Raw genomic sequence first — 25834 nt, forward strand, 5'->3', positions numbered from 1 at the left:
GAGTTCTTCTTTCTTGGCTCTACAGCTCATGATGAGCCTTGGCCTCTTCTACAATTTCCTTCCATCTCCCTCGGTCCTTTGCCAATACTCTCCAGTTTCTGTAGCCCATCTCCCTAAGATCTTCGATTACTCCATCTTCCCATCTGGCTCTCGGTCGACCACGTCCTCTCTGCCCTCCTGGCTTTCCTTGTAATATTCTTTTTGGTGCTTCTGTATCATTCATGCGAGCCACATGTCCCGCCCCTCTCAGTCTGGATGATTTCACCATCCTTCTGATGGGTTGGTCTTTGTATATGGTATACAACTCATGGTTGTATCTCCTCCTCCATCTTCCTCTTTCACAGACTGGACCGATAATTCGTCTAAGTACCTTTCTTTCAAATGCATCCAGTGTTTCAATATCTTTAGTTGTTAATGTCCAGGCTTCAGAGGCATATGTAAGCACTGGTCGTATAAGTGACTTATACATGGTTAATTTCGTGGTACGAGCCTTGAGGATAGAAGTCTTGTTAGGGCAAAATAAGCTCTGTTGGCTAGTATTAATCTCTGCTTAATTTCATTGGAGGTATCATTTAGATGTGTAACTGTCGAGCCCAGATACTTGAAATATTCAACTATCTCAAATGTATAATTGCCCATTGTTATTGCATTTGGCATATTTTCTCTATGTGCTTTTCCAGCTGCCATATATTTTGTTTTTCGTTCATTAACAATTAACCCCATGTTCCTACTGGCCTGTTCAAGAGCTGTAAATGTCTCTCCCACTGCTTTTTGGGTTCTTGCTATTATATCTGTGTCATCCGCGTAGGCCAGTATCTGCACTGATTTATAGAAGATCGTTCCCCTATTAAGAAGGTTTGCGCTTCTCATCACTTTCTCCAGGGCGGCATTAAAGAGAAGGCATGCCAATGCATCCCCTTGTCGCACTCTATTTTTAATACTCAATGTATTGGGCGTCATTCCTCCTATTCTTACACTACCTTGTGTTTCGCTCATTTTTCATTCTCACCAGCCTTACCAACTTTCTAGAGAACCCCAGTTCATCTAGAGCTTGATATAACTGCTATGCCTCCTTGCTTAGTTCTGCTGGAATACCATCTGTCCCTACCGCCTTGTTGTTTTTCGTCATGGCAGTTTTCAAATCTTTTATATTTGGTGGGGTAGTGTTGTTGTCTGGGTCCTCTTCTCCTTTCGTGCTGTTGGGTTCTTTGGTATAGTTATTCTAGGGTTGAGGAGACTATCAAAATACCTGCGTCATCTTTCGCATATTCCCTTCCCTTCACTTCACTTATTATATTCCCTGTCTCATCTTTTATTAAGCTTGTTTTGGTACCAAAAGACTTCCGTGCCACATTCACCTCTCTATAGAAATGGAGCTCATGAGAAGCCTTTTGGTAGCAAAACAAAAAGGTGACTGACTGCAGTTTTATCTATTTACAAATGCTAAGGTTTCGAAATTGCTTCACCACGTTCACAGTTGTCGACGAAAGTGCTGTGTTCAAGAACCTCATAGTTGGAAAGAGTACTTTACAGGCGATAAGAATTCGTGCCGGCTTCTGCCGGGATCGGGTATCGACCGCAGCGCGTTGCAGCGGTACGCTACATGCGCTGGCTGGCTTCCCCCTTTTCCGGGTCGTGAGTCAGAATCTGGACAGCTTTGAGTTGGGAGGGGGGGGGGGGGGGAGTGCTGCGCACAATACGGGCGCCCCTGCGGCGATCCCCGCGTCTCTAGCTAAATACCGGCGCAGATCCGGCCCTCGCGACGCATTAAATAGTCGGAGCAGAGAGAGAGAGAGAGAGCAGTCCTTTGAGCTGCCAGGAAATCAGAGCTCGATCCAAACGGCACGCTACTCAGTTTTCGCGTACGCGTTTTGACCTGGCAGTTAGAGGATTTGAGGGGGGGGGGCGGCCTTGAACGAGTTTGCGACACTTGTGTAGAGCAATATTTGTGCACAGATGGCGCGTGTTGACATTTCTGGGGAGTCTAAAATACACGTCAGGTAGTTCCTTGCTTTCACATTTGGTGGCGGATTTGAGCGAGGGCAGATTGTGACGGCCCAGAGGTTCGGCGCGAGCATTTCGGGAACTGCACCACTTGTCGGGTGTTCCAGGAGTGCTGTGGTGAGTGTATTCAACACGTGGCGAAACCAAGGTGAAACCTCGTCCACACCTTGTAGGACTGGGCAGTCACCCACCATTACAGACGTCGGGACAGGCGGAACTAACATCAGACTTTAATGCTGGCCAGAGTACAAGTGCGCCTGAACACACAGTGCTCCAAACACTCCTAATGATGGATTTTCGCAGCTGATGACCCACGGATGTGTCAGTGTTATCACGATATCGGTAACTACGACAGAAATGGACAGGTGACCATGTAACCTCCCCCTCACTTATCGACCTTAATGACAGTGAAAAATTAAACCGCGTGCACCTAATGGAAATTTGGGAAAAGCAGTCGTCACCGAAGTTAATCTGTCGGTAAAGAGGGAGGAAAGGGTTACATCTAAATGAAAGGAAAAATGCAAATGAAATTGGTGGAAATTAATTTTGAAAAGGGGTAAAGTTAATAAAGAAAGTAAATGTGCGGTCGTTACGTTAGCTATTAATTGGCGTTAATTAGATATTTGAGATTTGGGGAAAATTACGGTCGCCAGTTCTATGGACAACTACTATTATAACTGGAAATGAAAGATTAATGCACATACAATTAGCACTAAAAGCGTGGCAACTGAAGGTTGACACGTGTTGTGTGAAAACTGAATGTTTGTCAGAAGTAATAAATTTCGCTACACTCTGACTTAATTTAGCAAAATAATTTTTAAAACCGGAAAATTGAAAGTTAATTTAGTGACTGAAGCACTACGAAATTCAATAAAATAGTGTTAGTCTTGGGCTACCTCAACAATCATTTCAAAAGCTACTTGAATCTACGCAATTTAGAAATAAGAGATTTAACTCTGAACTTGAATTAAATGATTCTGAACAATTAACAATAGCAAAACTTAGTACGTACCAAGCTGAGCTGCAGTCACAGGTAAGCTAAAATATGGTAAGAAAACTCGCACTCTTAATTTGTGCTTGTGTAATCTAAATATTGTAGCCAGCTATGAATACTTTAACTGAACTTTGAAATTAAAGCAGCGAAATGGAATGATATTACTTTAATGCTGGCGTTTGAATTTCAACGACACTCGGTTTCATTCCGGAAAATGAAAGGACTCTGCTTGGTAATGCAATTGGGACAATGAGCAACAAAGGTTTATGTTACGTTGCTGTAATTTTGTGAGGCAAACTGAACAGTTTCAAAAGCTCAGGTCTGCCATACAGTTCTAAAACTTTACGTGCTTCCAGTCTTCCTTGTTGGTTGATTGAATGTTTGCAGTCGTCGGTCGAGCAGGTGACGACAGTCACTCATTGTCGGCCGTCGCTGTTGCAGAAGCTGGATGTTGGCGCGCCTTCTTCTCGACGCGGTCACCAGGCGAAACGGGCTCTTGATGCTGCCAAACCCCGAAAGCGCGGCAACTCCGGGAGCGTCACACAACACACCTTCTCCACCGCCCTACTCCCGCCAGTCTCCCTCTGCTCGCGCTCCATGCGGCAGAGTTAACACTACCAAAGATCCTAAACACTTTGGTTCTCCACACGACCTATGGATGTAATCGTTCGATAGCATAGTTTTCCCTAGGCCATACCCAGCGTAAAAATACAAATAATATTTACAAAACAAACCAGTGATACCTCGATATAAATATATATACAAGTAGTAAAAGAATTACAATATATAAAGACACAGAAATGTCATATCTTCAGGTAACAAAATAAGGAAAAAAATTATAGTACAATAGATGGAAATAGGAGGATATGCATTTCCGGCGTTACAACCATTGGCGCTGGACGTTGGCGCAGTGGCAGAGCATCAAATGGTCTGATGAATCCCAATACCCTGTTCATTGCGCCGATGGAAGGTTGTGAATCAGGTCGTCTAACAGGGTAACATCTTCCTGTCACCTGTACTTCACGACGGAGACAAGCTGGTAGCGGCTTCATTATGCTCTGGAGAACATTCACATACGGCTGATGTGGCCGACGGTTCTAGGCGCTTCAGTCTGGAACCGCGCGACCGCTGCGGTCGCAGGTTCAAATCCTGCCTCGGGCATGGATGTGTGTGATGTCCTTAGGTTAGCTAGGTTTTAGTAGTTCTAAGTTCTACTGATTACCTCAGATGTTAAGTCCCATAGTGCTTAGAGCCATTAGAACCATTTTTGAACCAGAACATTCACCTGGGCATCCGTGGGTCCAGTGAAGCTCGTGCAAGGCACCAAGACGTCCAATAAGTATCGTACACTGGTTGCAGGCCACGTATACCCCTTGATGACGATCATGTTTCCCAACGGCAGTGTCATTTTTCAAGAAGACAATGCTCCATTTCACAAGGCCAGGAGTGTGATGAAATGGTTCGAGGAACACAGTGGCGAGTTGATGTGCTGGCTCCCCAACTCGACAGATCTGAACGCGATCGAACGCATCTGGGATGTGATTGAACATGGCGTCAGAGAGCTCGTCCCCCCTACCCCCTTTCCCGGAACTGACTGGAACTGGGTGACTTTTGTGGGCTAATGTGGTGCCAACTCGCTCCAGCGACCTACCAAGGCCTCATTGCATGCATTCCTCGACGTGTCGTTGCTGTTATCCGTGCCAAAGGTGGACATAGCGGCTATTAGGTAGGTAGGTTATAATGTTCTGGCTGGTTCAAATGGTTCTGAGCAGTATGGGACTTAACAGCTGAGGTCATCAGTCCCTCAGAACTACTTATACCCAGCGAACACACATCCATGCCCGAGGCAGGATTCGAACCTGCGACCGTAGCGGTCGCGCGGTTCCAGACTTTAGCGCCTAGAACCGCACGGCCGACTATAATGTTCTGGCTGAACAGTGTATTAAAAGGTGTATCTGCATGATTGCTAATGCCCTTATCGTATTCTTCAGTATTTGGTGTTGGTCTGTTACGTTACGAACTGGTGAGTGAGTGGCGGTTGTGTTTATTTATTATTTATTTATTTACATGTCAAGTTCCGTAGGACCAAATTGAGGAGCAAATCTGCAAGGTCATGGAACGTGTCAGTACATGAACTTACAACATAAAAGTAATAACAGATAAAAATAAATATTCAGGAACCTGAAAGAAAATCAGTCCATGAGTTTAAGCAAACGCTATCAGCAATACTATGAGAATCAGCTTAATTTTTCAAGGAACTCCTCGACAGAATAGGAGTGCCCCTTAAGGAAACTCTACAGTTTCGATTTGAAAGCACGTGGATTACTGCTAAGATTTTTGAATTCGAGTGGCAGCTTATTGAAAATGGATGCAGCAGTATACTGCACACCTCCAAATGGAGGTTTGATTTCTGCCGAGTATTAACCGAATGAAAGCTGCTTATTGTTGGAAATAAACTAATATTGGTAACAAGAAACGACAATAAGGAATATACACATTGAGAGACCAATGTCAAAATACCCAGACTCGTGAACAGAGGTCGACAAGAGGTTCGTGAACTCACATCAATTATTGCCCGAGCAGCCTGTTTCTGAGCCAAAAATATCCTTCTAGAATGGGAAGAGTTACCCCAAAACATTATACCGTACGACATAAGCGAATGAAAATAAGCAAAGTAGACTAATTTACGTGTCGAAGTATCACTCACTTTTGATTCATTTCGAATAGTGAAAATGGCAGTATTAAGTCTTTGAACAAGATCCTGAATGTGGACTTTCCACGACAGCTTACTATCTATCTGAACACCTAGAAATTTGAACTGTTCAGTTTCACTTATCATATACTCATTCTGTGAAATTACAATGTCAGGTTTTGTTGAATTGAGTGTTAGAAACTGTAAAAACTGAGTTTTACTGTGATTTAACGTTAGTTTGTTTTCTACAAGCCATGAACTGAGGTCATGTACTGCACTATTTGAAACCGAGTCAATGTTGCACACAACATCCTTTACTACCAAGCTAGTGTCATCAGCAAACATAATACTAGAGGTCATATCATTTATATAAATAAGGAACAGGAGCGGCCGCAACACTGATCCGTGGGGAACCCCCCACTTGACAGTATCCCACTCAGATCCCACATCACAGCCGTTATCAACATTGTGAATAATTGTAATTAAATACGACATTGTTCTGATGTCCCCAGACGGGTGTGCTGACGGTGGCGGTGCTGCCGTTCCGCGTGGCGGCCATCATGGTGCTGCTGGTGCTGGCGTGGCTACTGGCGTGCGTCGGCCTGCTGGGGCTCTCCGAGGACGACCTGCGCTCCAGGCCCATGACCGGCTGGCGGCGGTGAGTACCCACAGCCCACTCCGCACCATCCCACACACCTGTGCAGCTGGCGCCCAAATGCAGTAATGAAGTCACCAGGTAGTAGCCAATACACGCCGCGCAGCATAGCACTCACCCGGAAAACGTTTCATGCACCCTAAGATAGGCATCCCGACTTAAATAATTGCATGCTGGGACACGTGATGTAACTAGGGTTGCCAATCTTGAGGTGCATGAAATATTTTCCAGGGCCAGTGTTGTTTTACCCACCCTGTACACTACTTCGGTGCTGAAACTTCCTTGCAGAATTCGACTTTGTAGCGGATTGCGACTCGAAACCGGACCCTCGTCTATCAGGGATAGACCCGTTACTGACTGAGATACCCAGACCTGCCTAACAGCTTTCATGCCACTACACGTGTAAGACTACTGCCCACGGAAGTTGAGGTTCGGAATTCGTGTCTTGATCCTCCACACAGTTTTCACTGTCTGGGGCGTCTCCAGACACGTCTTCGGCCTGGAATGTCATTGACTGAACTGTCTTTAGTGATGAGTCGCACTTCGAAATGACCACCGACGACCAGCGAAGGGGTGTCTAGAGATGCCCCGGACAGCGGTGTGATACGAACCTGAGTGTCACCTGGCATACCACCTGACAGCCAGGAGTGATTGTCAGGGGTGCCATTTCTTTTCTTAACAAGACCCTCTGGTTGTTCTCCGCGGCACTCTTACAGCATAGCGGTACGTCGACGATATTCTACGTCCTATTTTGTCCTTCATGGCAAGCCATCCTTGTCTTACATTTAGGAAAGATAAGGCCCTCTCGCACACTAATAGAGTTTCTAGTGTTTGTCTTCGTGCTTGCCGAACCCTACCTAGGCCAGCAAGATCGTCGGATCTCTCCACAATTGAAAACGTTTGGAGCATTATGGGCAGTGCCCTCCAACCAACTCGGTATTTTGACAATCTAACGCGCCAATTGGACAGAATTTGGCTCTATATCCCTCACACAGGAGGACATACAACAGCGCTATCAATCAGTGCCAGACGAAATAATTGCCTGCATTAGGGCCAGAGGTGGACCAACGCGTCATTGACTTTCTCAATTTGTGAAGCTCTTTTTCTTGAAGAAATAATACGATTTTGTTTTTGAAATTGTATCTGTCTGTACATGCAAATCACATCTTCAGATTTCAGAATGTCAAATTAAGCACCTTTCAGCCGTCTAGTTTCCAAACTTGTTTTTACTTGGCTACTAGTTTCGGCGTTTTACTACGCCATCTTCAGGCCCCTGGCCGACGTGTAGGAGAATTCTACCTCGGTTCTGATCAAAACAGGGGCCAGAATTTTGCTATAGCGATCACTTCAACCATCAGTATTGCTTGCCCCCGTTTTGATCAGAACCGAGGTAGAATCCTCCTACACGTTGGCCAGGGACCTGCCTGAAGATGGCGTAGTAAAACGCTGAAACTGGTAGCCAAATGAAACAAGTTTGGAAACTAGTACCGAACAGCTGAGTGCCGCAACTATCTCTAAAAAGATGGACATAAAGAGTCGTCAGCTTTCCGTCCCATTTAGATAATTCATTCGTGTTTTTTTTTAAGAAGAGTTGCAGAATCGCAGTGTCATCTCCAATCAGTGTACAGAACTAAGATAGATAGTGAGCTATATATACACACCTTCCTTGCAGACAACGGAGATATACAGCGTGTTTCACGCAAGGTCTCTCTCTGCAAATAAAAAAAAAGTAAAAATAATATTCATTTAAATACGCAAACGTAAGAACGTTATTCTTCTTTCAATATTAAAAACATAGTTCATTTAATTATTTTCCAGATGTTACACCAACGAGCAATAATTTTTTTCGTCGTGTAGTCGATGTGTTTAAACCGACTGTGTACAAATAATTTTAAATCAAATTTGTATTCATTTTGCTTACGGAGCAAGGAACGTTCAAAGTTCTAGGGGTGGATACTAATGCCGTGCACAGTTGACCTTGTTCAGGTGGATGATGTGGTATCGAAGTGTTAATATGAGTGAGGCCTTCAGACAAGTACCCATTTTCACGCATGCGCAACTCGGCACGTAACACCAGGGGAACCACCGCGATTAACGCCCCCATCCGACGGACAGAGCAACAGGCTCGTGCCCCCACTCACCACAACATGTGGTGACGAGCACCTTACAATAAGCACTTCAGGAAAGAGAACAATCACTCGCAGGAGTCTTCACGCTAACGCCGTGTAGCTGTGCCTCTCACATTGTCGTGGCCTCCATTCTGCGTGGGGGAGAGTCCACAAGTTCGTTTATGCTCATCACATCCAGCTGCAGCTATTCATTGATGATTAGATCCCGTAGAGCAACATCTTCTGTGGTACTAAATAGGGCGCTTGTAGTGGGCCAGTCAAAGTGCTATACAGCGCCTGAACGTCCGTCAAACGAGGAAAGTACGCGTGCACCCCAGACCACAGCTGTTGACATCTTGAAAGATAGGCATGTGCTCGGCATACTCACCATAGACATAGACAAGAAAGGACAACACGTGTCCATTGAGAATGTCGAAACAAATATCTTGGTGCACGTTCATGCCATCTTGAATAATCGTCGTCGTACAAGGAACTCTCCATACACTGAAAGCTTCATCGGACTGTCGTTACTCTCAGCTCCTGACATCACTTGACAAGCTGGACGACACTGTGCTCCAGCAATCCCCTACTGTCCACTTTGTATGTTGTTTGGCCCATGTTAGTCGTCTAGTTGTGACAAGGGGCCTCTCACGATGTACCCGACTGCAAATGTTCGTTGCATGCAGTTCGCTTTGCACTATTCACTCGGAAACTGGTCGAGGTGGACCTGCATTCATTAATAGCAGCATTCCCTATCTAGTTTGAAACCATTGTCATTTACATTCGTCTCCGATCCCTATCGACTAGCATCTTGACACGAACACTGTTCTTACGTCCTCTTACATGGCTGAGGGTAATACACCATTCCTTGCATATACTTTGGACAGTTGACGTTGATATACCAACATGTGGGGCAACTTTATTCACGATATGGTCTTGGACACGTCCAAGCATCATAGTCATTCTGTCTCGTCTTCACATCTCCCCATCGTCCTGTGCTGATTCCGCAACAGCCTGGCTCATATTCGTACGCGCCACATTACTGGCATCACTTACGTCAGCTGTGGAGGGTCACATTACCTCCTGATAACAGCTCTGCACCGTCTACAGCGGTCATCAAAAGCGACCTGTGTGCTCCTCTTAAACGACTCACTTACATTTTGTTGCGTAAGCTTCTTGTGTACACTGCTGGCCATCCAAAATGCATCGCGAAGAAGAACCGGAGGTATCACAGCTAAATTCATTTTGAAGATAATACGTTGTAGAAAGATCACAGGATTGAAAATACAGCCTCATATGAAGTGAGGAAGATGATGAGTGTTGCCGCCATTGCTGTCTATAACCGCTGCTATATGACTCTGCATTGAATCAGAGGTTCTGGATGTGTTCTTGAGATACAGCAGTCCATGCTGTTTCCATATACTGCCAAAGTTGATCTACTGTCACATCTACGTGATTACTCAGCTATTCCCTATGAAGTACCAGCCAGAGGATTCAATGAACCACTTTCAAGCTGTCTCTCTAGCGTTCCACTCTCGAACGGCACGCGGGAAAAACGAGCACTTAAAAATTTTTCTGTGGAGCCCTGAGTTCTCTTATTTTATCGTGGTGATCATTTCTCCCTATGTAGTTGGGTGCCAACAGAATGTTTTCGCAATCGGAGGAGAATACTGCTGATTGAAATTTCATGAGAAGATCCCGTCGCAACGAAAAACACCTTTGTTTTAATGATTGCCACTCCACGTATCATGTCTGTGGCACTATCTCCCCTATTTCGCGATAATACAAAACGAGCTGCCCTTCTTTGAACTTTTTCAACGTCATCCGTCCGTCCCATCTGATGTGGATTCCACACCGCATAGCAATACTCCGGAATAGGGCGGACAAGCGTAGTGCAGGCAGTCTCTTTGGTAGACCTGTTGCACCTTCTAAGTGTTCTGCCAATAATCGCAGTCTTTGGTTTGCTCTTCCTACAATATTATCTATGTGATCGTTCCAATTTAGGTTATCTGTAATTGTAATCCCGAAGTATTTAGTTGAATTTACAGCCTTCAGATTTGTCTGACTTATCGCGTAAGCGAAATTCAGCGGATTTCTTTTATAACTCTTGTGAACAACTTCACAATTTTCTTTATTCAGGGTCAATTGCCACTTTTCGCACCATACAGATATCTTATTTAAGTCATTTTGCAATTAGGTTTGGTCATCTGATGAGTTTACAAGACGGTAAATGACAGCATAATCTGCAAACAATCTAAGAAGGCTACTCAGATCGTCTCCTATGTCGTTAACGTAGAGCGGGGACAATAGAGGGCCTATAACACTTCCTTAGGGAACGCCGGATATTACTTCTGTTTTACTCGATGACTTTCCGTCTATTACTACGTATTGTGACCTTTCTGACAGGAAATCACGAATCCAGTCGCGCAACTGAGGCGATATTCCATAGGCACGCAGTTTGGTTGGAAGACGCTTGTGAGGAACGGTGTCAAAAGCCTTCTGAAAATCTAAAAATAGGGAACCAATCTGACATCCCCTTTCCATAGTACTCATTACTTCACGAGTATAAAAAGCTAGTTGTTTCACAAGAGCGATATTTTCTGAATCCGTGCTCACTATGTGTCAATAAATCATTTTCTTAGAGGTAATTCATAATGTTAGAACACAGTATACGTTCCAAAACCCTACAGCAAATCGACGTTAGTGATATGGCCCTGTAATTCAGCGGATTACTCCTATTTCCCTTTTTGGGTATTGGTGTGACCTGAGCAATTTTCCAGTCTTCAGGTACGGAATATTCTGTGAGCGAGCGGGTGTATATAAATGCTAAATATGGAGCTATTGTATCAACATACTCTGAAAGGAACCTGGCTGGTATAAAATCTGGACCGGAAGCCTTGCGTTTATTATGTAATTCAAGCTGCTACGCTACACCAAGGATATCTTCTGACATGTTTCTCGTCTTGGCAGTCTAGTGTAGCAGCGGGTGGTATATTCCGGGGCAGATGTTCCACAATCATCGACGAGACGTTTTCGACAGGCGAGAGATCGAGAGAGCATGGAGCCTACGGAAGCACTGCAATCCTATGGGCGACGAAGAGGTCTTGAATATTGCACACCACGTGTGGTCGCGCATTATCTTTTTGCAATAAGGCTGCCGGCAATCTTTGAAGGCAAGGGAGGACGACAGGCTCCAACTCCTCAGCGATGTATCGTTGGCTGGTTAGTGTACCGGCAATGCGTACAGGGAGGGTGCGGAAGTGGAATCCAACACCACCCCAAACCATAATACCAGTTGGAGGACTAGCATGACGATGCATAAGGCAACAGTTCAACACTCTCTCACCATATTGTCTCCAGACTCTAATCTGACCATCATGGTGCTGGGATTCGTCGGTGAAAACAATCTCGTTCCATTCAGTTTCATGGCAACATTGCCAACGCAAATGCCTTGATAACATTCCACTCTGCTGCAAACGACGTCAAATGGTACGCGCGTACGCTGCTTGTTGCTGAACAGACCGAATTTGTCGTAGTGTGGTTCGTGACGTGGGAGAGCGATCCATCACTGCCATGCACGCAATATGCCTGTCATCACATGTAGTGGTGCAGTGACATGGTTGCAATCGTTCCGTCGTTCCCTCCTGCATCTAGCGATTACAGATTCGCATCACAATTGCCCGGTTCCGCTGTGTTCTTCGAGGCATATTGAAGTTGCTTGGGCAAAAAGACCTCACGAAAGGACAATTCCAGTAGGTCGACACGGCCGCCTGTTCGCCTTTTTTACAGCGCTTGTAGGTGGCGCTACTGGCGCCCTTCATGTGTGCGCCCACGCTGAAATGCTTACCATGTGCACCTCTCGTCGCCGCAGACGCACGCTGCAAATTGCAGATTTCACCTGATTTTGATGCTGCCTTAAAGGTGCTGCATTTTGGGTAGCCAGCAGTGTATTTCAAATGGCATACCGGTACACACACCAGATACACACTGAAGAGCCAAAGAAACTGGTACACGAGGCTAATATCATGTAGGGACCCCGCGAACACGCAGGAGTGCCTGAACATGACGTGGCGTGGATTCTACTAATGTCTGAAGTAGTGCTGGAGGGAATTGACGCCATGAGTCCTGCAGGGCTGTCCATAAGTCCGTAAGAGTACAAGAGGAGTGGAGATCTGTTCTGAACAGCATGTTGCAAAGCATCCCAGATATGCTCAATAATGTTCATGTCTGGGGAGTTTGGTTGCCAGCGGAAGTGTTTAAACTCAGAAGTGTGTTCCTGGAGCCGCTCTGTATCAATTCTGGACGTGTTGGGTGTCGCATTGTCCTACTGGAATTGCCCAACTCCGTCGGAATGCACAATGGACATGAATGAATGCACGTATCAGACAGGATACTTACGTATGTGTCACCTGTCACAGTCGCATCTAGAAGTATCAGGAGGCCCTTATTACTTCTATTGCACACGTCCCACACCATTACAGGGCCTCCACCAGCTTGAACAGGCTCCTGCTGACATGCACGGTTCATGGATTCATGAGGTTGGCTCCATACCCGTACACGTCCATCCACTCGATTCAGTTTGAAACGAGACTCGTCCGATCAGGCAACTTGTTTCCAGTCATCAACAGTCCAGTGTCGGTGTTGACGCGTTCAGGCGAGGCGTGAAGCTTTTGTCGTGCAGTCATCAAGGGTACACGAGTGGGCCTTCAGCTCCGAAAGCCCATATCGACGATGTTTCGTTAAATAGTTCGGACGTTGACACTTGTTGATGGCCTAGCATTGAAAAATGCAGCAATTTGCTGAAGGGTTGCACTTATGTCACATTGAACGATTCTGTTTAATCGTTGTTGGTCCCATTCTTGCAGGAACTATTTCCAGCCGCAGCCATGTCTGAGATCTGATGTTTTACAGGATTTCTGATACTCACGTTACACTCCTAAAATGGTCGTGCGGAAAAATCCGCCCTTCTCCTCTACCTCAGCTATGCGTGTCCCGTCACTCGTGCGCCGACTGTAACACCACGTTCAAACTCACTTAAATCTTGGTAACCTGTCATTGTAACAGCAGTAACCGATGTAACAAGTCCGCCTGACATTTGTCATCTTGTATAGGCGTTGCCGACCGCATTGACGTATTCTGCCTGTTTACATATCTCTGTTTTAGAAAAGACATGCTTGTACCAGTTTCTTAGGCGCTTCACTGTATCGTAGGAAACGTTCAAATGGTTCAAATGGCTCTGAGCACTATGGGACTTAACATCTATGGTCATCAGTCCCCTAGAACTTAGAACTACTTAAACCTAACTAACCTAAGGACATCACACAACACCCAGCCATCACGAGGCAGAGAAAATCCCTGACCCCGCCGGGAATCGAACCCGGGAACCCGGGCGTGGGAAGCGAGAACGCTACCGCACGACCACGAGATGCGGGCGTAGGAAACGTATCTGGTGCGTGATGGACACGGAGTAACGTGAGTAAGCTTTTTTTCCAGCGGAGAAAGGAGTAACATCGTGCAGTGAGAACTGTGTCGAAGTCGGCAACAGAACAGCCAGTTCGCTATTCAGGCTTTCCTGCTCGCGGGCACCATCTCTATTTATTATGGAGAAAGAAGACCAGGGGCACTCTGCCGCCCGGAAGGCAGACATCCTTTTTCCAGACAGTCCGTTCTCGCTCTTCGTACATAACTTACGTTCCTAATTGCAGCTGTAGTTTCTCATTACCGTGCACTTAGCAACTCGGTATGTGCTGAATGGTCAACAGGCGTAGCTAAATTCCTTACCTTTGGAAAGGGAGATTTAAGGAAATAAGTGTCGCCGGGGAAGAAGGAATGATGGAAGGAGAAGAAAAATTAGGCCTAAAATCCCGCCGACGCCAGGTCATCGGAGACAGCGCACAGTGGGACAGGAAGCTAGCCACCTCACTTTTTAAATGACCGTCCTGGCATTTAACTTCAACAGTTTAGTGATAACGTCGAAAACATTAATAACAATTTATAAAAGCTGACATGTTTCCAAATTCTTGCATGTGAGAGTTATAACAAGTTATGTCAACAGCCGTCCGCGGTGGCCGAGCGGTTCTAGGCGCTTGAACCACGCGACTGCTACGGTCGCAGGTTCGAATCCTGCCACTTCCATGGATGTGTGTGATGTCCTTAGGTTAGTTAGGTTTAAGTAGGTCTAAGTCTAGAGGACTGATGACCTCAGATCTGCCGGCCGGAGTGGCCGAGCGGTTCTAGGCGCTACAGTCTGCAACCGCGCGACCGCTACGGTCGCAGGTTCGAATCCTGCCTCGGGCATGGATGTCTGTGATATCCTTAGGTTACTTAGGTTTAAGTAGTTCTAAGTTTTAGGGGACTGATGACCTTAGAAGTTAAGTCCCACAGTGCTCAGAGCCATTTTTATTATGTCAACATCGCTGAATTATTGCAGTTTTCACGTTATCGGTTTTCGTAATTGATTGCCATCTTCAAATACGATTAATCCACAAACAGCATCGTCGTGAAATATAGCAATTCCAGTGCCAGCTATCGTGGCACTGAGCATAAATATCCGACGAGGGTCCCAAATACCACTGGTATATCTAAAATATTTTTCAAGTCACAAAGGGATTAAAGATATTAGCTGCATGTGGGCATTGATTTATATCGATGGGACAATTTGAAAATTTCTGCCAGACCGGGATCCGAACCTGAGCCTCCTACTTACGAGGCAGGTGTGCTGATCACCGTGCCGTCCGGACGCAGTGGTCACACAGTGGCTGTGCGGACTACCCTGCCAGACCCGAATTCTCAACTTAGAGCACAACTACTGACGTAGTGAGCCGGCTCATTGGCCTCATTATTCGCAGCATCTCGCCCATTCCCGTAAGTGTTCGACTCCTGGTCGGCCACAAGCCCACTGGCAATCAATGTCTTCCATTCCACTGTGTCTTGATTCATAGTGGTTGTGTGAACAATATGGTGTCTGTTCTTTCGAACACGTCAGAAAGAACAGAAACCACAGATAAAAAATATTTATGTTCGTAAAAAAATATTACTATCTGAATAAAAAAAGACGCTGTAGCAATTGGAATATCATTTGTGAAAACATGAAATGGGTGGTGATCTCATGACACACACAGTCCGAATCATCAGCAATGACATAAGAAGGGATTCGGTTTAGACAATAACTAAAGAAGGGCAAAATATCAGGAAATAGAGACATCGAAATACCAAATGGACAGACTATGAAGTGCTACGATCCAGGCGTTTTGCAGCTAGACAGCAAAGAAAATGGTCATGTACAGGGTGTAGTCAACAAACAGCACACCCGAAGAGTAGAAAAAATTTGAAAAGCAAACTGATTGGCGGCAGTACCGTCGAAGCAATCAATACCTGGACTATACCCACAATCAGATAAGCTGCAGGCATTATCTGCAGGACACAAGCACAGCCGCGCGGGATTAGCCGAGCGGTCTGAGGCGCTGCAGTCATGGACTGTGCGGCTGGTCCCGGCGGAGGTTCGAGTCCTCCCTCGGGCATGGGTGTGTGTGTGTGTGTGTTTGTCCTTAAAATAATTTAGGTTAAGTAGTGTGTAAGCTTAGGGACTGATGACCTTAGCAGTTAAGTCCCATAAGATTTCACACACATTCGAACATGTTTTTGAACACAAGCACAGTTGGGTACTGTGGTGAGAAAAACAGTAAAACCCTTGACAGTTCGCTATGCGCTACACCCGCGCAGTGACGTCGACAGGCTGTAATTATCCAGAACAGCAGGTGCTAGATTATGCTGTGCCGCGGCTTGGGTGTTACAATAATGTTCGTGGATTTTAGATATCCTGATGTAAGGTTTATTTTTTGTTTATTTATTCGTATGGGTCACATGCAGTTTATAAATACGAGTATATGTATAACAGGAATATGAAAGTAGGAAACTACATATAAAACTAAATGTCAGTATCTAAGTTCCTAATCCATGTAAGACCTGTATAGCCAGCTTTCATGAGGTCGCTCCTACTCCCCTGGTAGGAACGTAAGGGGCATGCATTCATCTCTCGTGTGCTTGATTGTCTGGTGCGGAGCCACACAGTCACACACCGGAGACCCTGTAGCAGCCCATTGCTAAAGAGTCTGCTCATCGTCCATGCCCGGTGCGAGTTCTGTTCAGTTTGACCCATACCTTCCTGTCGAGTTCTGTGCCAGCAGTACCACAGCTATACTTCGGGAACCATTCAGCGCTCTTCAGGATTTTCAATAAGTTCACAGCTCTGGTCCCACAGGTGTCTTACCCCAGTATCGGTGGTATCTAGCTGTTTTGGCTGCCGTAATGATGGGCATCTTGAACGGAGTCTCTTTCGTCTTGGTATGTCTTGCTGTATGGGTAATTCCAGGTTCTCCTGCAGCCTGCGGTATTCCCTAAAAAAGGCCGCGTTTCTGCGGATTGCGGGTGGATAGATGTTGCTCAGCAGAGGAAGCCAATAAATCGGTATTGTTCGGATTGCCCCAGTTATTAACCGCATAGCGTGGCTCAATTGGACGTCGATCAAGTTGGTGTGGCAGCTGTTTAGCCACACTGGGGCGCAATACTCGGCTACTGAGAAGACCAGCGCAATGCATGATGTGCGCAAGGTATCTGCTGAAGCTCCCCATGTCATTCCACACAATTTTTAAGTAATCTTGTTACGAGCTTTTAGGCTGGCAGCAGTATTTTCAAGATGTTTTCTATATGCAAACTCTTGTGTAAGATAAGTGTTCAGTTTATGTATTAACTGTGGAGAGGGAATGTGGCTTGTGTCTTTTTAATGAAACTGTGTTGAAAGTATCATAGGTTCACTCCATAACCCTACTTTAGCTATTGAAATTTCGGCGTGTGCAGCTTTTGAGTAAAGACGTCAATGCGGGTAAAGCGCCCATCTCGGCGGTGGCTTCGGGCCACTTTACAAAGGGGGAAAAACCTAACAGCAGCGGCCGAAAAAAGGGCTGCGGGGGGGTACTTACGACAAGTCCATGTAAAGAGTGACGTAGAAGCGACAAAGAAAGAGAATAAAAGTAAACTAAAAAAAGGAAAAACGGAAAGCAGCCGAAGAGAAGAAAGACAATGAAAAGAAGAGTGTGAAGAGCAGGAAATGCAACCCTACGAGATATCTTTCTGACGACAACGATGAAGACAGAGAATGCATGTACTGCAAAGAACAATTTTTAAAGTCGAGTCCAGAAGAGCAACGGATTTAGTGCTACCTGTGCTCCCTCTGAGCTCACGAACTCCGCACAGGAGTCGAGTACCACAGTTTGATTTTGTGGTGTCACCGCCAGACACCACACTTGCTAGGTGGTAGCTTAAATCGGCCGCGATCCATTAGTACATGGCGGACCCGCGTGTCGCCACTGTCAGGATCGCAGACCGAGCGCCACCACAAGGCAGGTCTCGAGAGACTGACTAGCACTCGCCCCAGTTGTACGGACGACATTGCTAGCGACTACACGTACGAAGCCTTTCTCTAAATTGCCGAGAGACAGTTAGAATAGCCTTCAGCTAAGTCCATGGCTACGACCTAGCAAGGCGCCATTAACCATATCTGGAGAGAGTCTCACTTGTATTATCAAGAGCGATGTACCGCAGAAGTGAATTAAAGTTAAGTATACGCGAAGCTCCGTTCTTTCCTTTATAGCTTTCATCACGTATCCTGTTTCAGACTTAACGCAAGACGGCGAGAGTTGACGCGTGCCCTTCCGGCTACTTCTCAGTGTGGCGTAGCTAGCTTGTTACGCCATAACAGATTTTTATTTGCGAAAAATGTAAATAATTTAATCGGAATCTGTTTCGGAGAAAAATATATTTAGTTATTTGTTACAACAGTTTTTTTACTTATTTTTTAGTTTAAAAATAAGTGGCCACTTCGCCAATTCCAGTCCGACAAAGTGCCCATGTTGCCACTGTATCGAAACTGAATTGTTTACAGTACTTAACTTCATCCCGTTGTTGTTGCTGTTGTTGTTGTTATTGTGGTCTTCAGTCCTGAGACTGGTTTGATACAGCTCTCCATGCTACTATATCCTGTGCAAGCTTCTTCATCTCCCAGTACCTACTGCAACCTACATCCTTCTGAGTCTGCTAAGTGTATTCATCTCTTGGTCTCCTTCTACGATTTTCACCCTCCACGCTGCCCTCCAATACTAAATTGGTGATCCCCTGATGCCTCAGAATATGCCCCACCAACCGATCCCTTCTCCTAGTCAAGTTTTGCGACAAACTCCTCTTCTCCCCAATTCTATTCAATACTTCCTCATTAGTTATGTGATCCACCCATCTAATCTTCAGCATTCTTCTGTAGCACCACATTTCGAAAGCTTCTATTCTCTTCTTGTCTAAACTATTTATCGTCCACGTTTCACTTCCATACATGGCTACATTCCATACCAATACTTTCCGAAATCTAAACTCGATGTTAACAAATTTCTCTTCTTCAGAAACGCTTTCCTTGCCATTGCCAGTCTACATTTTATATCCTCTCTACTTCGACCATCATAAGTTATTGTGCTCCCCAAATAGCAAAATTCCTTTACTACTTTGTGTCTCATTTCCTAATTTAATTCCCTCAGCATCACCCGACTTAATTCGACTACATTCCATTATCCTCGTTTTGCTTTTGTTGATGTTCATCTTATATCCTCCTTTCAAGACACTATCCATTCCGTTCAACTGCTCTTCCAAGTCCTTTGCTTTCTCTGACAGAATTACAATGTCATCGGCGAGCCTCAAAGTTTTTATTTCTTCTCCATGGATTTTAATACCTACTCCGAATTTTTCATTTGTTTCCTTTACTGCTTGCTCAATATACAGATTGAATAACATCGGGGAGAGGCTACAACCCTGTCTCACTCCCTTCCCAACCACTGCTTCCCTTTCATGCCCCTCGATTCTTGAAACTGCCATCTGGTTTCTGTACAAATTGTAAATAGTCTTTGGCTCCCTGTATTTTACCCCTGCCACCTTCAGAATTTGAAAGAGTATTCCAGTCAACATTGTCAAAAGCTTTCTCTAAGTCTACATATGCTAGAAACGTAGGTTTGCCTTTCCTTAATCTATTTTCTAAGATAAGTCGTAGGGTTACTATTGCCTCACGTGTTCCAATATTTCTACGGAATCGAAACTGATCTTCCCCGAGGTCGGTTTCTATCAGTTTTTTCATACTTCTGTAATGAATTCGCGTTAGTATTTTGCATGCGTGACTTATTGAACTGATAGTTCGGTAATTTTCACATCTGTCAACACCTACTTTCTTTGAGATTGGAATTATATTCTTCCTTAAACGTAATCCTAAGGTAACTAAATTATTAAATATTATAGTTCAACAGCTGCAGATCATAATCACTCATTTCTATGAATTTCCGTCTATTGCTGCTCAGCTTAAAAAGTAGGAAGACCTTAGGCTAGCCAATTTTCCCACATTCCCCTATAGAAAACTTTACAAAACAGCGCAAAATAATGCACGTCTCGCCAGCAGTATGAGGACGACTGTATGTACCCCTCAATCTCTGTCGGTGAATTATTTGTTCTGTTTTGCTCCTGTCGTCCAGCGCAGTAGTTTGCGGGCGCTCGGGTAGCCGTGTTGGCCTTGGTGGCTGCCCCCCCCCCCCCCCCCCCTCCACCAGTGCTCGTTTATCCGCGAGACCTGCTGGTCGGTAACCCCTTTCCAACTCTCTGGGAAGCTCTCGCAGCTGCAAGTTGCTCTGCAAACAGACGAGTGGGGTGGAAAACGAGGAGCGCGGGGGAGATCAGATCGATCAACTCAACCCGGCAAGTAGGAGCGCCGGCTGACAGCCTCGCCTCGCTGGAAGCTCTCTGCGGCCTCCGACTCAGAGGTGAGCTGAACTGATGTGGGGAAGCGGGCAGTCTCCGACAGCAGCCTCAGTCACCAGCGTCAGAAGTAAGGTCCGCCGCATTTCTTTTGGGTCCTCACAGCAAAGCTTCTGGAGTCAGTCCCACATACGACTACTATCACCGACAGAGGTACTCAAGGTATCCTCCGCCACACACCATCAGGTGGCTTGCGGAGTATGGATGTAGATGTAGATGTATCACAACGCCACGTTCTGCACAGTCACCGTAATCGTCAGCTCGTTTGCTGTATAATGTATCGCGGAAAGGAATGTAACACTACGCGTCTGACACTCTGGAAAACGGCTGTGGAGCATTGCGGGTGGCAACGTCACGTTTTTTGGGTCGTTCCTCGTTTGTGGGCTACAACTCTTCCAATTCGATCCGAATACTGGAGGCAGGCTCCTGATTGCTCCTCCATGACGACACCCCAGCCCACAAAGCAGAGACTGTGCCCGAGTTGTTGGCCAGCAAATGAATCACGGTCCTGGATCACCCACGGTATTCGCCGGATTTGGCCCCAGCCGTTTCTCATCGAACCATATACGTTATCTCGCATTTCTAGCTGCTTCTCTCACACAAATAATGATAAAAATTCAGAAATTCAGGGTCGCCCAAGCCCTTCCTAATCATTTAGGGAAAAAATGGAGCTGGAAAATTATTGGTTTAATTACTTTAATAATTTAATTACAAGTATACAAATTTCTTTAAGTAGCCAGGTAAATAGCACTCCATGTCGTGCATGAAGCAACTTGATTAATTCAGGACTGGAAATCGGAGGTGGGTAAGGTCAACACGTATCTTTCACGCATATTATTTATTGTACCTAAGTATTTGGTATACATCCTAACTACACATAACTGGTGCCTGACTAGAAATATTTAAGTAAGAATTACGTGAGAATGTAACAGAGCACAATTAAACTACAGCAAGAGGAAACACAGAAAACGGGGGTTGGAGACAATGATACTATCATACCATTTAAATATCTCAGTGAGATTCGCATTACGATTCTACGCATGCACTATTCTGCACAGAGGTTTAACCAATGCACGAGGCTGTGCGATAATTATTCAACATACTCTCTGCGTCTGCTGCTTGCAAACGGCCGAACTAGAGCACGTGGTGGATTCCGAATCAAACTGTTGTGCTGCTTTGTAGAAAGCGCACGAAAGAACAGATATTCTTGCAGAAATTATAGCTCATTAAACAAGTAAAATGTTAAAATAAAGCCTATTGCGGCGCCGTGGTGGACCAGAAGGGTCATTGATTACCAAACACGTGGCACAAAAAATATCAGTCGCTTCGACACTGTATTACACTCACGTACGGTTGAAGTGATCCTAACCAGCCTTTTCTAATCAGATTTACCGTTTGAAATTCATCGTTGTTGAAAATGAACAAAGTAACTTCCACACTTTTAACTCAAACACCCAAAAAAACGCGTATTTAAAGCAATATAACTCGATTCACACGCTTCAGTTAAGCAGTTCTTAAGTATTTCAGTAACTCAACCTGCTTCCCATCACCTGAAACCCCCCTTAAGAGCTACGATCCGTACTCACCGAGCGTTCACAGAAAAGTGCCGCTTTCTCTTTCGAGATTACCTAGCTCCCCGTGCTGCGGAAGCTAGCGGAGGGGTACCCTCCGTCACAAACCTCACACACAAAAACAGCCTTCGACTAAGATGGATAAAAGTCTCTATTCATGCATTAGTCATGGACTGTGAGGCTGGTCCCGGCGGAGGCTCGAGTCCTCCCTCGGGCGTGTGTGTGTGTGTGTGTGTGTGTGTGTGTGTGTGTGTGTGTGTGCGTGTGTGTTTGTCCTTAGGATAATTTAAGTTAACTAGTGTGTAAGCTTAGGGACTGATGACAGTAGCACTTAAGTCCCATAAGATTTCACACACATTTGAACATTTGTTCATGTATTGGAAATCCAAGGGGTCATCCTGTGCTCTCCTTCGAACGAGAAGCAACATCGTCTGCTTCCAGCAGACGATGACCAACTCAGCGTTTCCCACAAAACAAAACCGAAATCCCACATTAAAACACAAATATAATATTCAATAGGCCTTATTTGCTTGCTCAGTCTTTCTGGAAGAGTTCATGAATTGAGCTAAAATGAGGCAGTAAAGTGAATAAGTTCTACCGAATTCGACAAGCGTCTTATGAAACGACTAAACAGAGACGTTTCATTACACGACTTTTATTTTTCTTAGCCACAGTCCTAATGGAACTGGGTCACACAGTGTACTTCGACGACCGGTCTAATAGTCGTCTTCAACCGCTGCCATGTCTGCCGTCATGTGAACTCGCTGCCCCTGGACTCCAACGAGACTGTCAACTATTGTAGGTCTCGCGCCGCTCTTTGTATCGGAGTTAAATTGCCGGCGGCCACTCGCTCTTCGATGCTCTTTCGTTTTCATATAAAAGTCTTCTTTGCAATTTTAAAGACGATCTAGGTCACCGAAAGCCGGACGTGTATCGCATTCCATGCGAATGTGGTAAGTATTACGTGTGGCTGGGATGCAGGGAACATCGGCGAGGTACCCGATTAAAATAACCAAGGAAATTATGTTGTTCAGAAGTACGATGCATATCCGAAAGAACGTTACATCGTAATTCGGAATAACACAGGCGCTACAATATCGTATTTATCCGCCGACACCAGGCAAGCGACCTTCGAGTAAAATTGCGAGGTGCCGGGGTGGAGAAGAGTTTGTACCTCTTTAGTTCAGACGAATTTTGCATGAGAACGAGACATGCGCTCGACTCCCTCCTTATCTACCAGCTAATTAATTATGCGCACACCGGTAACGGAAGGAAGTGATGGTGGATCCTGCTAGATGGTAAAATAAGGAGTGCACTCTCACAATAATTTAATAAAAACCGAAATCTACTCGAAACAAGAGAATTTTATCATAATAAACAACCGGAAATGGGATTAAATATTACAATGAGATTTATTACACATCAGAACATATATTCACATGATTGTCGACTCACAGTAGGTTAAAGGATAGGGTATACTGAAATATTATGAGAACAAAGTTGGCTCGAGAACAATGTGCTCCTACTCTCTCTCTGATGCAATAGATTGTCGATAATGACTGGAGGTCCTAAGGAATCAAATATTAATCTCCCAACTATATAGCAGTATCGCAATTAGTAGTGAGAGCTCACATGGGATCACATGGAGAAACAAGCAAGGTGGACTTGTAGCAAAGCGAGCACGCGTGCTGCTGAGGGATTCAGTATAAAATTGATAAGGTCTTAAAATGCCGCAGCCGCAAAATACTGTACCAGTACTGAAATCTGCAGCACGTCGTCGGTAGGCAGCGTCCTGATGATGTAGGCGCCGACTTCTGCCGTGCAGCAACTCTGTGTCAACCCCTGGCCGCGAAAGCTGTCCGAGAATTCTAAGTTCTTCCGAAAACCAGCGACCAAGTCGCAAGACCGTCCGACTCCGACGAAGATCAGATCCCGAATCCCTCTGTGATGCGATGCAAGAGCGAAGCCAGCATTGCTCAACTCCCCTTTTGTTTTGGTCATCAGTCTACTGACTGGTTTGACGCGGCCCGTCACGAATTCCTTTCCTGTGCTAACCTCTTCATCTCAGAGTAGCACTTGCAACCTACGTCCTCAATTATTTGCTTGACGTATTCCAATCTCTGTCTTCCTCTACAGTTTTTGCCCTCTACAGCTCCCTCTAGTACCATGGAACTCATTCCCTAATGTCTTAGCAGATGTCCTATCATCCTGTCCCTTCTCCTTATCAGTTTTCCACATATTCCTTTCCTCTCCGATTCTGCATAGAACCTCCTCATTCCTTACCTTATCAGTCCACCTAATTTTCAACATTCGTCTATAGCACCACATCTCAAATGCTTCGATTCTCTTATGTTCCGGTTTTCCCACAGTCCATGTTTCACTACCATACAATGCTGTACTCCAGACGTACATCCTCAGAAATTTCTTCCTCAAATTAAGGCCGGTATTTGATATTAGTAGACTTCTCTTGGCCAGAAATGCCTTTTTTGCCATAGCGAGTCTGCTTTTGATGTCCTCCTTGCTCCGTCCGTCATTGGTTATTTTACTGCCTAGGTAGCAGAATTCCTTAACTTCATTGACTTCGTGACCATCAATCCTGATGTTAAGTTTCTCGCTGTTCTCTTTTCTACTACTTCTCATTACCTTCGTCTTTCTCCGATTTACTCTCAAACCATACTGTGTACTCATTATACTGTTCATTCCGTTCAGCAGATCATTTAATTCTTCTTCACTTTCACTCAGGATAGCAATGTCATCAGCGAATCGTATCATTGATATCCTTTCACCTTGTATTTTAATTCCACTCCTGAATCTTTCTTTTATTTCCATCATTGCTTCCTCGATGTACAGATTGAAGAGTAGGGGCGAAAGGCTACAGCCTTGTCTTACACCCTTCTTAATACGAGCACTTCGTTCTTGATCGTCCACTCTTATTATTCCCTCTTGGTTGTTGTACATATTGTATATGACCCGTCTCTCCCTATAGCTTACCCCTACTTTTTTCAGAATCTCGAACAGCTTGCTCCATTTTATATTGTCGAACGCTTTTTCCAGGTCGACAAATCCTATGAAAGTGTCTTGATTTTTCTTTAGCCTTGCTGCCATTATTAGCCGTAACGTCAGAATTGCCTCCCTCGTCCCTTTACTTTTCCTCAAGCCAAACTGATCGTCACCTAGCGCATTCTCAATTTTCTTTTCCATTCTTCTGTATACTATTCTTGTAAGCAGCTTCGATGCATGAGCTGTTAAGCTGATTGTGCGATAATTCTCGCACTTGTCAGCTCTTGCCGTCTTCGGAATTGTGTGGATGATGCTTTTCCGAAAGTCAGATGGTATGTCGCCAGACTCATATATTCTACACACCAACGTGAATAGTCGGTTTGTTGCCACTTCCCCCAATGATTTTAGAAATTCTGATGGAATGTTATCTCTGCCTTATTTGACCGTAAGTCCTCCAAAGCTCTTTTAAATTCCGATTCTAATACTGGATCCCCTATCTCTTCTAAATCGACTCCTGTTTCTTCTTCTATCACATCAGACAAATCTTCACCCTCATAGAGGCTTTCAATGTATTCTTTCCACCTATCTGCTCTCACCTCTGCATTTAACAGTGGAATTCCCGTTGCACTCTTAATGTTACCACCGTTGCTTTTAATGTCGCCAAAGGTTGTTTTGACTTTCCTGTATGCTGAGTCTGTCCTTCCGACAATCATATCTTTTTCGATGTCTTCACATTTTTCCTGCAGCCATTTCGTCTTAGCTTCCTTGCACTTCCTATTTATTTCATTCCTCAGCGACTTGTATTTCTGTATTCCTGATTTTCCCGGAACATGTTTGTACTTCCTCCTTTCATCAATCAACTGAAGTATTTCTTCTGTTACCCATGGTTTCTTCGCAGCTACCTTCTTTGTAGCTATGTTTTCCTTCCCAACTTCTGTGATGGTCCTTTTTAGAGATGTCCATTCCTCTTCA

At 45.0% G+C, this 25834-nt stretch overlaps 1 protein-coding gene across 1 annotated transcript in view; it reads left to right on the forward strand.

Annotated features, from left to right (window-relative positions):
* Nucleotides 1-25834, forward strand: part of LOC126251657 (lysophosphatidylcholine acyltransferase) — a 735574-nt gene that overhangs the window by 566738 nt on the left and 143002 nt on the right. The window contains exon 2 of the mRNA XM_049952227.1: nucleotides 6203-6348. Within this exon, the coding sequence (XP_049808184.1) occupies nucleotides 6203-6348 (146 nt within the window). The remainder of the gene's footprint in view (nucleotides 1-6202; nucleotides 6349-25834) is intronic.

Source organism: Schistocerca nitens, chromosome 4, assembly GCF_023898315.1.
Source record: "Schistocerca nitens isolate TAMUIC-IGC-003100 chromosome 4, iqSchNite1.1, whole genome shotgun sequence".
Taxonomy (NCBI): Eukaryota; Metazoa; Arthropoda; class Insecta; order Orthoptera; family Acrididae; genus Schistocerca; species Schistocerca nitens.